The sequence below is a fragment of the Hypomesus nipponensis genome, chromosome 2 (genome assembly GCF_054491055.1).
Source record: "Hypomesus nipponensis isolate SF chromosome 2, ASM5449105v1, whole genome shotgun sequence".
Taxonomy (NCBI): Eukaryota; Metazoa; Chordata; class Actinopteri; order Osmeriformes; family Osmeridae; genus Hypomesus; species Hypomesus nipponensis.
Window position 1 is genome coordinate 15,141,098 of NC_140362.1, and position 12,463 is coordinate 15,153,560.

General features: G+C 55.8%; 1 protein-coding gene across 4 annotated transcripts in view; it reads left to right on the forward strand.

Annotated features, from left to right (window-relative positions):
- Positions 1 to 12,463, forward strand: part of vps13b (vacuolar protein sorting 13 homolog B) — a 226,534-nt gene that overhangs the window by 179,134 nt on the left and 34,937 nt on the right. For all 4 annotated transcript variants that reach the window (XM_084708357.1, XM_084708365.1, XM_084708349.1 and 1 more), the window contains 4 exons: positions 3,070 to 3,269; positions 5,217 to 5,398; positions 5,560 to 5,930; positions 10,036 to 10,197. In XM_084708357.1, coding sequence (XP_084564483.1) covers positions 3,070 to 3,269; positions 5,217 to 5,398; positions 5,560 to 5,930; positions 10,036 to 10,197 — 915 coding nt within the window. The remainder of the gene's footprint in view (positions 1 to 3,069; positions 3,270 to 5,216; positions 5,399 to 5,559; positions 5,931 to 10,035; positions 10,198 to 12,463) is intronic.

Genomic DNA, 12,463 nt, shown 5'->3' on the forward strand with positions numbered 1-12,463 from the left:
CCAAAACAGTAATGGCCCAGTCCTGAATTTCATCGAGTTCTCTAGGGGAGAAGAGAAAAGAAGAGAGGAGGAGAGGAAAGGAGGAGAGGAGAAGAGGGGAGTAGAGGAGATGGAGACTAGAAAATAGGGTCATTTCTCAGGGCTCTAAAATTACCATGTGATAAATTAACAAAAATCAAAGAGACAAGGAAAGACAATGACTTATGTCATTTGCTATGTCATCGCTCCTCATGCAAATAGAGAGAGAGAGAGAGAGAGAGAGAGTCATGCACTTGTCCCATTCCTTTCTTCTGTCCTGTTTTCTTTGCCCATAATAGAAACACACTCTCCCTCTCTTTCCACTTTCTCACTCGCTTTTTCTTTCTCTCTCACTCACCCCCCCGCCCCCCCCCCCCCCCCTCAGTCCCCAGAGCAGATCATATTAACTTTTTATAAAATCAAGATTTCCGGCATTTAAATAGTTGTGGTTTCACAACAGGTTCCAGTATCTCTGAGGGGGAATTCTAACCACTGCCATTACTCAGAGGCAAAGTGTTGCCCATACTGTTTTTTTGCATACAGTGGGTGAAGGCAGAGGGAGGGGGGGGGGGGGGCGGGGGAGGAGGTTGTTCACCCAGAGGTTCTTCACCCAGAAGTTCCCACATGGGGGGGAGACAGGGGGAGAGGAAGGAGAGAGGATGGTGGCTCCTTCTCACCTCCTGCACCCTCTCAATCACAAGCAGGTGTTCCCACAAGCCCTCTCTTCCCGGCTCTCGCTCTCCTTTCGTCCTCCCTGGGATACTGAGAGTGTGGGAAAGGTAGAGTGGAACACGGGAGCTGCTGTCCACGTCAGTTCAGGTGGCGGGAGGTGGGGGGGGGGGGTGCGGAGGGTGGGGGGGGGGGTGCGGAGGGTGGGGGGGGTTCCTTCCCAAGGTGCACAAACACACACACCCACACCCCTCTCCCACACCCAGCAGCCCCTGGTGCCACGCTGTGCCAGGCGTGCCCGTCTGAGCCAGGCCTCACACTGCAGCTGCAGCTGGGCCTGCTGTCCCTCTGCTGTCCCCGCTCTCTAACGAGACCACACCCCGGGTTTGGGGGGGGGGGGGGGGGGGGGGGGACGCGCCTCGTTGAGGACGCCCACGTCCTGCCTCACCACCAGGCCCCCTCGCCGCATAGCTACACCACCCGATTCTGACGCCGCCTTCCACACACCACCCAGGGCCTACAACACCAGTCAGCCGTTTCTCTCTGTTTCGAGAGAGAGAGAGAGAGAGAGAGAGAGAGAGAGAGAGAGAGAGAGAGAGAGAGAGAGAGAGAGAGAGAGAGAGAGAGAGGGAGAGAGGGAGAGAGGGAGAGAGGGAGAGAGGGAGAGAGGGAGAGAGGGAGAGAGGGAGAGAGGGGGAGGGGGAGGGGGAGGGGGGAGGGGGAGAGGGGGAGAGGGGGAGAGGGGGAGGGAGGGAGGGAGGGAGGGAGGGAGGGAGGGAGGGAGGGAGGGAGGGAGGGAGGGAGGGAGGGAGGGAGAGGGATGGGGGAGTAAGGAAGAGAGAGAGAGATGGGGGGAGTAAGGGGGAGAGAGAGACAAAAAGAGAGAGAGAGAGTATTGTGAAATGTCGGGCCAACATATATATTATTTTAGCGGGACAGCACTCAAGCAGGGCTGTATTAGTCACAGCTAATGTACTGTAAAAACACAGGACTGTCAGAGAGGCTCTCTGTATCTGGACAGGCTTTTACACCTCATCCAGCAAGACTCCACTCTCAGAAGGTTAGGGTTTCACAGGGAAAACAGAAAGGCACTGAAAAGAGCTCAGCCTAAACTTATTCCTGATTTTCCACACTGATTAATACTAATGCAGATTGGCCCTTCTGGGATGCTGTAGGGAGTGGATTTCATAACGTTTGTACAGACTCATGTCAATTGAGTTAGCCTGCTCGCTGATAAGGTCTTGAGGTGCAATGTCCTGGCCTTTGGGTAGAAGAGATGGTTTGGTGCCAAGCTCTCGGGGTAAGGGAAGCTTGGGTCCTGTTTGAGACTGGACTACCTCAATGTCACTTTCAGACTCCAGAAATAACCTCTTGGTCCCATGGTTGATGCTTAGGTTTGGACCTTCCGTACTGTTCAGGTTGGAAACCCCTTGTTTATCTGAGAACACACACACACTCTCACACCTGACAGAGCTGATACTGCACCAGGCACCACAAGCAGACAGACATGTGCTGACACACATACACACACACATACATACACACGCACACTGCCAGATCAGCAGCCACCTCACACCAACATGGCCGCCGGACACTGCCGTTCCTCTACGGCAACCCACCAAGGACACACAGTCCCCGGGCTCCTGCCTGTGGAGAAGTCAGAAGAGAAAAAGTGACGTCATGAGCGTATTCCACTTGACATCACATGTGGGCCCGCTCCCGTCCGCATGTCGTCATGGGGATAGGATATCAGCGAGGTCATGTTCTGGTGCCGGGCCCGCCTGCGTGTGTCCTCGGGGTCCGGCGGCAGAACACTGCCAGGTGGGATTAGGAGAACCACCAGGAAAAACCTGCGTGGCATTCCTGTTCCATAACGCTCTGATACTGCATGACCTCATCCACAGATGCACTCACACACTCACTCACATACACACATACATATGTTACAGAGCAAGAACATTGATTGGGTTTTAAAGTTATGCTGCAGTCATGTATGTATTCAAGTGGGCTGGCTGTGGGTGTATGTTTGCGCATGCGCGCGTGCATGCGTGCGTCGGTGGTCTCCAGCACCTGCTGTGTGAGTGGGGGTCTCAGGGGCTCCTGCTCCGGGGGAAGGAGGACGCTGACAGGGCTGGTCCAGGTGCTCAGACCTCTCGGTCTGGTTGTGACCCGTCCTGGACCTGTTCCTGGCTGGTCCTTGTCCTGGTTTTGGTCCTGGTCCTTACTGGTCTTGTCCTGGTTTTGGTCCTGGTCCTTACTGGTCTTGTCCTGGTTTTGGTTCTGGTCTTTACTGTTCTTGTCCTGGTCCTTACTGGTCCTTGTCCTGGTTTTGGTCCTGGTCCTTACTGGTCTTGTCATGATGTATTTGTGGTCCTGGTCCAGGTTCCCTGCAGTCTGGAGTACTGGGATGAGCTCCAGCAGGCCTTTGTGCCCTACCGGGAGTTCAGCCTATCAGAGAGCAGCGCCTGCGAGCTGCAGCTGCCCAGCGTCAGCTTGACCAATGAGCAGAAGGACCTGGTGGCGTCCGACCTCTGGAGAATCGTCCTCAACCACAGCGGCACGGACGCAGGGGACGAGCAGAGGTGAGTTGGAGAGAGAGTGTGTTTCTGGTTTCCTGTGTGTGTGGTGTGTGTGTGTGTGTCGTCCAGTGAGACAGAGCAGGACTTGAGCCTTGCTGAGCACAAAAGATTGCAGTGTGTCCCTACACATCTGGAGCCCAAGAGCAGAGGGGGAAAGAGGGAGAAGGAGAGAGAGGCAGAGGAGAAAAAGGGGAGAGAGGTGGAGAGAGGCAGAGGAGGGAGAAAGAGGCAGAGGAGGGAGAAAGAAAGAGAGGCAGAGGAGGGAGAAGGAGAGAGAGGCGGAGAGAGAGAGGCAGAGGAGGCAGAAGGAAAGAGAAGCAGAGGAGGGAGAAGGAGAGAGAGGTGGAGAGAGGCAGAGGAGGGAGAAAGAGGCAGAGGAGGGAGAAAGAGGCAGAGGAGGGAGAAAGAAAGAGAGGCAGAGGAGGGAGAAAGAGAGGCGGAGAGAGAGAGGCAGAGGAGGCAGAAGGAAAAAGAGGCAGAGGAGGGAGAAGGAGAGAGAGGTGGAGAGAGGCAGAGGAGGGAGAAGGAGAAAGAGACAGAGGAAGGAGAAGGAGAGAGAGGCAGAGGAGGGAGAAGGAGAGAGAGGCAGAGGAGGGAGAAAGAGAGAGAGGCGGGGAGAGAGAGGCAGAGGAGGCAGAAGGAAAGAGAGGCAGAGGAGGGAGAAGGAGAGAGAGGTGGAGAGAGGCAGAGGAGGGAGAAGGAGAAAGAGACAGAGGAAGGAGAAGGAGAGAGAGGCAGAGGAGGGAGAAGGAGAGAGAGGCAGAGGAGGGAGAAAGAGAGAGAGGCGGAGAGAGAGAGGCAGAGGAGGCAGAAGGAAAGAGAGGCAGAGGAGGGAGAAGGAGAGAGAGGTGGAGAGAGGCAGAGGAGGGAGAAGGAGAAAGAGACAGAGGAAGGAGAAGGAGAGAGAGGCAGAGGAGGGAGAAGGAGAGAGAGGCAGAGGAGGGAGAAGGAGAGAGAGGCAGAGGAGGGAGGAGAAAGAGAGAGAAAAGAGGGGGGCAAGTTTGGAAGCAGTTGGGATCAACCTGATGAGATTTCCCAGCACACCATGGGGGCAGTCAGGGCCGCTGCAGATTCCTTCCTGCTTCCCTTGAGAGTACCCAATCAGGAAGCTGGGGTGTCTGACCCATTTGGTGTGGCCCACGCTGGCCTGGACCAAACCGGGCCGTACAAGGCTTGGACCCACCTGCCAAGGCACACCTCGGAGGAGAAGCAACTCTCTGGGTCGCTCTCTCTCCCCCCCCCCCCTCTCTCTCTCTCTCTCTCTCTCTCTCTCTCTCTCTCTCTCGACTCTCTTTCCTTTTTCGGTGTCGAGCTTGCTCTCTTCCTCTCCCTCCCTCCCGCTCTTCCGAAGCGGGTTTTGGGGGATTTCTGAGCGAGTCGGCTGCCAACCCCACATTCATGTGTGGGTTTAAGAGCTCCAGAGGGGCAGAATGAGAGGAAGAGGAAAACATGGAAGAAGAGAGAGGGAAAAAAAAGAAAAGTCCACATCCAGTGAAAAGAAAAATATACATCTGCATTTCATTATAATCATACTGCAAACAGTACATTTCCTTTATGTTTAAATTATTTGTCCTTTTTGATCAAAATTGATTCCCTTCCCTTTCGCTCTGCGTTTCATCTGCCCTCCTCCGGTTTCTCCAGAAAAATAACACTGCCCTGCCAAGTGGAAGTCAGGAAAATTGTCAACATGTGATGCTTATCTGTTTAAAGCAGCTTACCAGCCCGCACCTCCTTCCTGCTCACCCCCCCCCCCCCCCGCTCGTGTTGGGGCGCTCCGAGTAGCAGCAAATTACAGAGCAAATGGTCATTCACTTCAATTACTGTCCACCAGCATTCATCTACCGCGACGTACCATTAATGTCGTGAGACGAGGTCTCGTTGACGGTCTACCCAGTGACAGAGTACCTAGACACACACACGCTAATAATAGCTCCTCTCTGTGGTCCCTAGTTCGGACAGTGAGTCCGGCTCCCAGCTGCCCTGTGACCAGCTGGTGTCGCCCACCGCCCTGGCTGCCTGTACCCGCGTGGACTCCTGCTTCGCGCCCTGGTTCGTGCCCTCCCTGGGGGTGTCCCTCCAGCTGGCTCAGATGGAGCTGCACCTCTGCCACCACCTGGAGCAGCTGGGCACAGGTATCACCTCCACGCCAGTCTACAAGTTGATATCTGGTGTTTGGGGGTGTCGTAGATTGACGCACTTTCCCATTTTCTCTCTCTGTTTCTTCTTGTGTCTCTCCCTCCTTTCCTTCCTCCCTCCCTCCTCCCTTCCTCCATCCCTCCCTCCTCCGCTCCAGTCCCTCCCCGTCGCCTCCGCCCCTTCCTCCCCGACAGGAAGTTACCTCAGGACCAGGAGTACCTGGTGCTGCGAGCCCAGGAGCCGCGGGCGTTCCTGCGCAAGTGGAGCGGCGGCGCCCGGCGCTGCCAGGAGCTCAGCTTCTCCACGGAGCTGGACTGTCGCCTGCTGGAGTACCGGAACCTCACCCTGCTGCCCCTCCTCCGGCCCGTCCTCGTCCAGGGCCAGGCGGCCGCCACGCGCCTCCCCGACCCCCACGGAGGGCCCGCCGACACCCTGCTGGACGGGAACGTGTTCGTGGACCCCGTGTCGCTCAACGTCAGCCAGTACAGCATCCACACGCTGGACACCGCCCTGCAGAGCTGGAAACAGGTCAGAGGTCATCGCCGACTCACGTTTTTTTTTCTCTCCCTCTTTTTTTTTTGCTTTTCCTTCTTGTTTGTGTTGAACGCTCACTAAGCAACGCGCGCCGTCCGCGGGGATTCGCTCGGCGACTGTCGGAGGGAATCGTTCTCCGGACGCGACGGGGTTCCCGGCTGTGTCAGGATAGGAGGCTCCCTCACTGGTCCTGGTCTTCGTCCTAGGAGCCCCTTGCCATCACATACACGTCTCTTAGGATTGTTTACAGGACAAGCGGGAGGAGGAAAGACCTTTTAGAGGGCTGGGGCTGGGTTCACTCAGCGAAGAGAGAGAGAGAGGGAGGATAAAGTGAGAGAGTGAACGAGAGAAAAAAGACGGAAAGAGAAAGAAACAGGGCGAATCAGAAGGAGAGCGAGCGAGCGAGCAGACCAGCGACACCTCCCTCCCCAGCTCCTGCATCATAGTCCAGCACTCGCAGCAGTATAATGACCTTGACATGTGAGTCAGCATCTTCCTCCAGTTGCCTCCCAGGCTGAGTAGGGACCTATAGTGTTGGCCCGGGGTTAGCGGGCCTGACCTATGACCACATACAGCCTCCTGACTGCTGCTCATTCCAGCTGCTTAGTGTGCTCATAAATCAGCTTCCTGGACCTGAGAGTGCAGGTCACACAGCCTGAAGCCTCTCCACTGCAGTCTGGACTGGGGCTACTTCAGGCGCGTTTGATTTATGTCACTGTTAGAACATGTGGGGCTGCTCTGTTAGTTTCATTGCTCTGGGTGATGTAAATGAAGTGCACCTGAAGGATTATTTGCCAGTAGGCTTTACCAGCCTACCACAGGGTCTCTGTTCCCGATTTCTGATTGGTTCCTAGGCTGTGAGGCCATGGCCCGTACAGTTGATGATTGGTTGATTTGTGCGACTCTCTCCGTCCAAACGATGGCCTCAGCTGGGCTTGATCGTCCTTGAGATCTGCTGCCAGCCAGCGGACCAGTGCTAGAACACACACACGTGCACACACACATACACACTGAACATCTGATGTTTGTCAGCCCTCATTCATGTTGTCAAGACTGGCTTGATTCACAGTTGTGTTGGATTGTGAAGATTTGGTTGAAGCCTCTGCCTCACCAGCACACTGGCTCCCCCCTCCCTCACTGCAGGAACATAATTACAAGTTTGAGAGCCTAGCGGGGGGGGGGGGGGGGGGGGGGGGTAGGGGGTCGGTCAAGTCCACCAACACCGAACTGTTTGATATTTGGTCCTCCATGAAGTGGTGAACACAGACGCACATTTTTGTGTACTGTGCACACACACAGTTCACAGGAAGCTACAAACACGCTATCATGGAACATTCCAGTGTTTGGTTTCCCCTGAAGGTAAACCTTGTGGAAACCTTGTTTGACTAAACACAGGCTGCGTGTGGCCAGCGCTCTCTACTGTACCCTACTGTACGGCCCTGTACCGGGAGTGGAAACTGGAATGCTAACACACACCGCAACAGGATACGGGTTGGGTAATGATCGGCGTGATTTTCGTGTTTCCTGGTGTCAAGGCTGGCCGGCGGCCTGCTATGATGTGGCTCTGCTCGAGGCAGTGGAAGAATCCTCCAGGCACCATCAGCACAGCAACCGTGGTTGGAAGCCCACGCAGAGGGGCCTGGAGCTGGGCTGCTGAGAGAGCAACATCCCACCCCCCCCACCCCCGGGCCTGGTATCAGGCATGCTTCCCTAGGGGCCCAGCCACAGCTCCCCATACATTTAGTCATTTAGCAGACGCTCTTATCCAACCCTCAGACCCAGTTATATCTCCTGGCCTTGCCAACAACCTCAACCCCCAGTTTCAACCCCAGCCCCTAACCTTCTCCCCAACCCCAGCCCCTAACCTCCTCCCCAACCCCAGCCCCTAACCTCCTCCCCAGCCCCTAACCTCCTCCCCAACCCCAGCCCCTAACCTTATCCCCAACCCCAGCCCCTAACCTCGTCCCCAACCCCAGCCTTATTCCCTCCAGACCAAGCCTCAGTTCCAGGCCTTTCTCCAGGCTTGTTCCCCCACAGCCTCAGTTTCCTGCCCCAGCCTCGGGCCTCTCCCCCTCCCCCTCTCCCCCTCGGCCCCAACCCTCTGAGAAGAGGATTTCGGGGTAACCACATAAAGGCACAGAGCTATTTGCACACTGTAACTTTCTCACAGAACACTCGAGTGAGCTCTTGGTATACAAGCGTGGAGACGAGGGCAGGCTCCGCTCTCAGCCCTCCATTCCTCAGCTCCCGGAAGCACCACTCTGCTCAGATCCAGTTTCTCTCTCTCTCTCCGGAGCAGATGTGGACACCGATGCACGCTGTGGCAACGCTTCCTTTCTCTCCCCCCTCCATCTGCAGTCCTTGATCTGATTATCGTGTGTTTCAAAATGTCAGTTTACAGGGTGCCCTGTCTGCCCAGCGCATGCTTCAGGGCGAGTCCAGTTAACCAGGTCGGGTTCGATTTTATGTCCGGTGGCTGCCGTTGTCTCTCTCCTTGTACGGTTATTAGCCGTGTGTGTGTGACGGTCACCTTAAACCTTGTTCGATCCGCGGACCTCGACGTAATCCAGATCTGGAGCAGACAAGACGAGCACCGTAATCTAATCTGGGTCGGGATTATAGAAATGGATACTTAGATTTCTCAGGGGTCTCTTGCTGAAAGGGAGAGCGGCCATTTCAGCGTTTTAACAACAAGGTACTTTTGGACCATCAAAATATCTCTGCGTTAATGTTTGCCCACGTAAAAATCTGACAGACAGGGATTACCCGCCCCCGGTCTTAAGGTCTGCTTATGACTGTATCGTGTTGCCTAATGAATGGAGCCGGGAAGACGATACCATCAAAGACGGGGCTTAGAAGGGCATCTTAAAGATGGCAGGAAGTTCGAGAGCCGGAGAGTCTTATTGGCTGTGGCCAGAGATAGCGTTCCATCATAAAACTGGGAACGGATCTGTGGTCGGGTCCCCAGCGGCTGTTGTGCCGGGGCCCGAGGCTGGGAGGCTCCGTGTCACGGTGTAAACGTTCCCATCCGCTCTCCGTAGCAGCTCAGCCCAGGATGGGGGTTTGGCAGGACCCCTTGCCTCAGCCGCCTGCTGCAGAGCTGGGGTTAACATACGGAGGGGGGGGGGGTTTGGTTGGGATTGTTGTGCTGGTCGCTGAGGGCCTGCTGATAAGAGGTGGGTCGCAGGGAGGGAGGGAAGGGAGTGAAAGATGTAGGGAGGGAAGGGTGACCCCTCCAAGGCCCCAGAGGAGGGAAGGTTCTGGAAGGATCTCTGGTGATTCACGGTTTTCAGGCTGCGCTGTTCTGGAACTGGGTGTAGATAGTTGAACTGGGCCAGAGAGCAGGTTCTGTTAGTAAGTATTCACGAGCAGGCCGCGGAAGCGTTCCTGCTCACACGCGAACTGACGTGTGTGGACATATGTACTGACGGCCGTACAGCCATGTTGTTCCAGCATGACTTGCGTTTTCGCTGACCCAGCTCTGACCCATGAAGGTAGGCGGGCAGGCCTTGGTTTTGAACAGCGCTCTCTTCCCAAACTACAGGCCTCGGTCCTAGATGACTCGCACTGCAAGAATGCCTGCTTCAGCGGACCTTTTCCCAGCATCCTGACGAGGGAACGAAAAAAAACAACACACATATCTCAGTGTTCAGGTTGACTGGCGGTCTGCAAGCAGTGTTTTTTTTTTTATGGCAGGGCCCGGTAAAGACATGAACATAATCAAGTCTGGCGTGAGCTCGTCCAGGGTCTGGGAGCGCAGGCCTCCTGGAGCTTGGTTGGAGCTGGAGGTAGGAGTTGGCCCGGTAGCCCAGATCATGCAGCTCCAACCTGGACGGCTGTCAGCCGGAGTGACTCCCCCGTGGAGGTCGCGCTCCTCCCAGAGATGATGTCAGTCTCTGCGCTCGCTCCCAGTGGCTGGAGATGTGTCGGCTGAAGACCCCCCGTTCTTAGACACAGTTCGACACACGCACGTCGACACGGAGCGCGCCAACCCGCATCCGCGCGGCCCATTCCTTGCAGACAAACTTGTATCTCAATTCGCATCCACCCCTTCTGACTCCCCTCTGTCCTCTCTCCAAACCCCTCCTCCCCGCCCCAGAACCAGGCCCCCGGCGCAGAGGAGCTGGTGTACAGCCACTACGTGATCTGCAACGACACCCACGAGACGCTGCGCTTCGGCCAGGTGGACACGGACGAGAGCGTGCTGCTGGCCAGCCTCCACAGCCACCAGTACAGCTGGCGCTCGCACAAGTCCCCCCAGGTACCGCAGCACGCACTTGCACGCAATCCTACATACACTCGCACGCACGCACTCGTGCTCACACACTGGTGTATCCGCACACACACTCACACACACACACTTGCACACTCACTCGTACGCACACTTGTGTATCCTCACACACACACACACAAGCGCTCACGTATCGACGCACAGGTTCAAACACGCGCGCGTTCACCGACACGCCAAGGGCTTTGATCGCACAGGGAACACACGCAGATGGCACAAACATATGCAGATGTATGGAGCAAGACCCCCTGGGCCCGCTGCCTTCATGCACACACACACACACACACACGCAGACACACATCTCCTGAGCGGTCCAGCCACTATGTGTGTGTGTGTGTGTGTGCGTCTGTCAGCAGGCCTGACAGTCCCCTGACAGCATGGTTAAAGAAGATGAATGATACTTAACCCTTTGTGGTTTAGGGGTTGAGTGGAAAGACGGTGGGAGGGGAGGTGGAGGGCGGGCGGACTGGCTGGCTGGCGATGGAGCACGTCAGCTCGGCGCGCACGTGTTTATCGACCCCCCCCGCCCCCGTTCTCTCCCCTCGCGCTGGGAGAAAGTTGCGCTTGAGAAAAGACATGGCCATAATTGCTTACAGTAAGTCAGTAAGTCAAGTCGTATTAATCATCAATCACAGTTAATCTGGTCCTCTTACCTCAGTCGCACACACGCCACACCACGCGCACACACACTCGGGGCTGTCCTCCAGCAGAGCCGAGCCCTGGATGCGGTTCCTCCAGCAGGAGCTCCAGTCCGGGGGCTTGGCTGAGCGGTTTGGATGGGATGGGAAGCCCCCGTGCCCTGGTGTCTGGGCCCGTGTCATTCCGAGGTGGTACTGTCATGTGTTGTTCCGTCCGCTCCCCGCGGTCAGGCCCGTGCGTATCTGGAGACGAGCATGATTTGTGATCCTGAGTCAATAAGAACTGTGTGACTTAGCCAGGAGTGAAGCGGTGGAGAGAGCGGTGATAGTCAGCCTGCCAATGTGTCAACCTCACAGTTAATTGCAGCACACTCACTAAATTACTCTGCAGGGGAATGAAAATAAGAGGCTGATAAGGAAGAGATTATGTTACTCTTAACGGTAACATTCCACTGTGTGCGTGTGTGTGTGTGTGTGTGTGTGTGTGTGTGTGTGTGTGTGTTTCCAGCTATCTGGTTTATCTAGCCTGGCTGTGATGTAAGTGGTTCTGCTGTTAGGTTAAGGTCCCATGGTATGTTGTGGTGTCTAAAACAACACCAGTCATCATGAAGCGTCATTCCCACATGACCCCCAGTAACCCCCCAACAAACTCACCCCGGACCCCCACAGGGCCTCCTGTCACCCCCCTTACAAACACACCCCAGACCCCCACATATCTCCCTCCCCCACCCTCTGTTACCCCACAGTAGCCTCTGGGAGGGCGGCCATATTGATGACATCATGGCCCCCACTGGGAAGGACCGGAGGCAGAAGGACGGTCACGGCCACCACAGGGACATCTCGGCCAATGACGTCTCTCTCTCCCCTCTATCTGTATCTCTCCCGCTCTCTCCTCAGACCCTGGTCTCTCTCTGTATTACTTTGGGTTTGATTGGCTAGTTTTGGTGAGGTGGAGCTCTGACTGGTGAACAGGCCCGCTGTTGAGCTTGAGGTAAACCAGGGAGTGAGAGCCTGTGTGCGTGCGTGTGTGTGTGTGTCCGTCCCTCCCTGTGTTGACATACCTCTGAGTTTCTGTCACTGCTGTGAAGAGTACATTCAGTCAAAGTGTTATTTTAGTGAAACCAGACCCTGAATCTCTCTTCCCTCTCTGTCTCTCTCTCTCTGTGTCTCTCTCTCTGTCTCTCTCTCTCTCTGCCGACGTGACCATCCATGTCCCACAGCAGGATATCGGGCTCTCATTCTGGCACGTTCAGCCTTCAGACCTGGTGCGGGTACAACCCACACACACTGGCACAAAGGGTGCACTTGATTGACTTCACCCTGTACATTGAAGCCAGTGGCTACAGCCTCGTCGTAGCCATTTCTTGGATAAATCAAACTCACCTTAATTGGTCTCACATACAAGTATTTGACGTACATGTTTGACCCTGGTCTGCCGGGGAGGGGTGTGTTTGGTCGGGGCGGCACGTCCCAGGCTGGGACGGCAGGGCTGAGTGGAGTTAGGTGACGGAGGTACAGGTCAGCTTCTCGCCATGTTTCCTGCGTTCTGGTCTTCATCAGGCTGGTGGGCCCAGGCTCCTGGCCCTGTCCCAGCATACCTG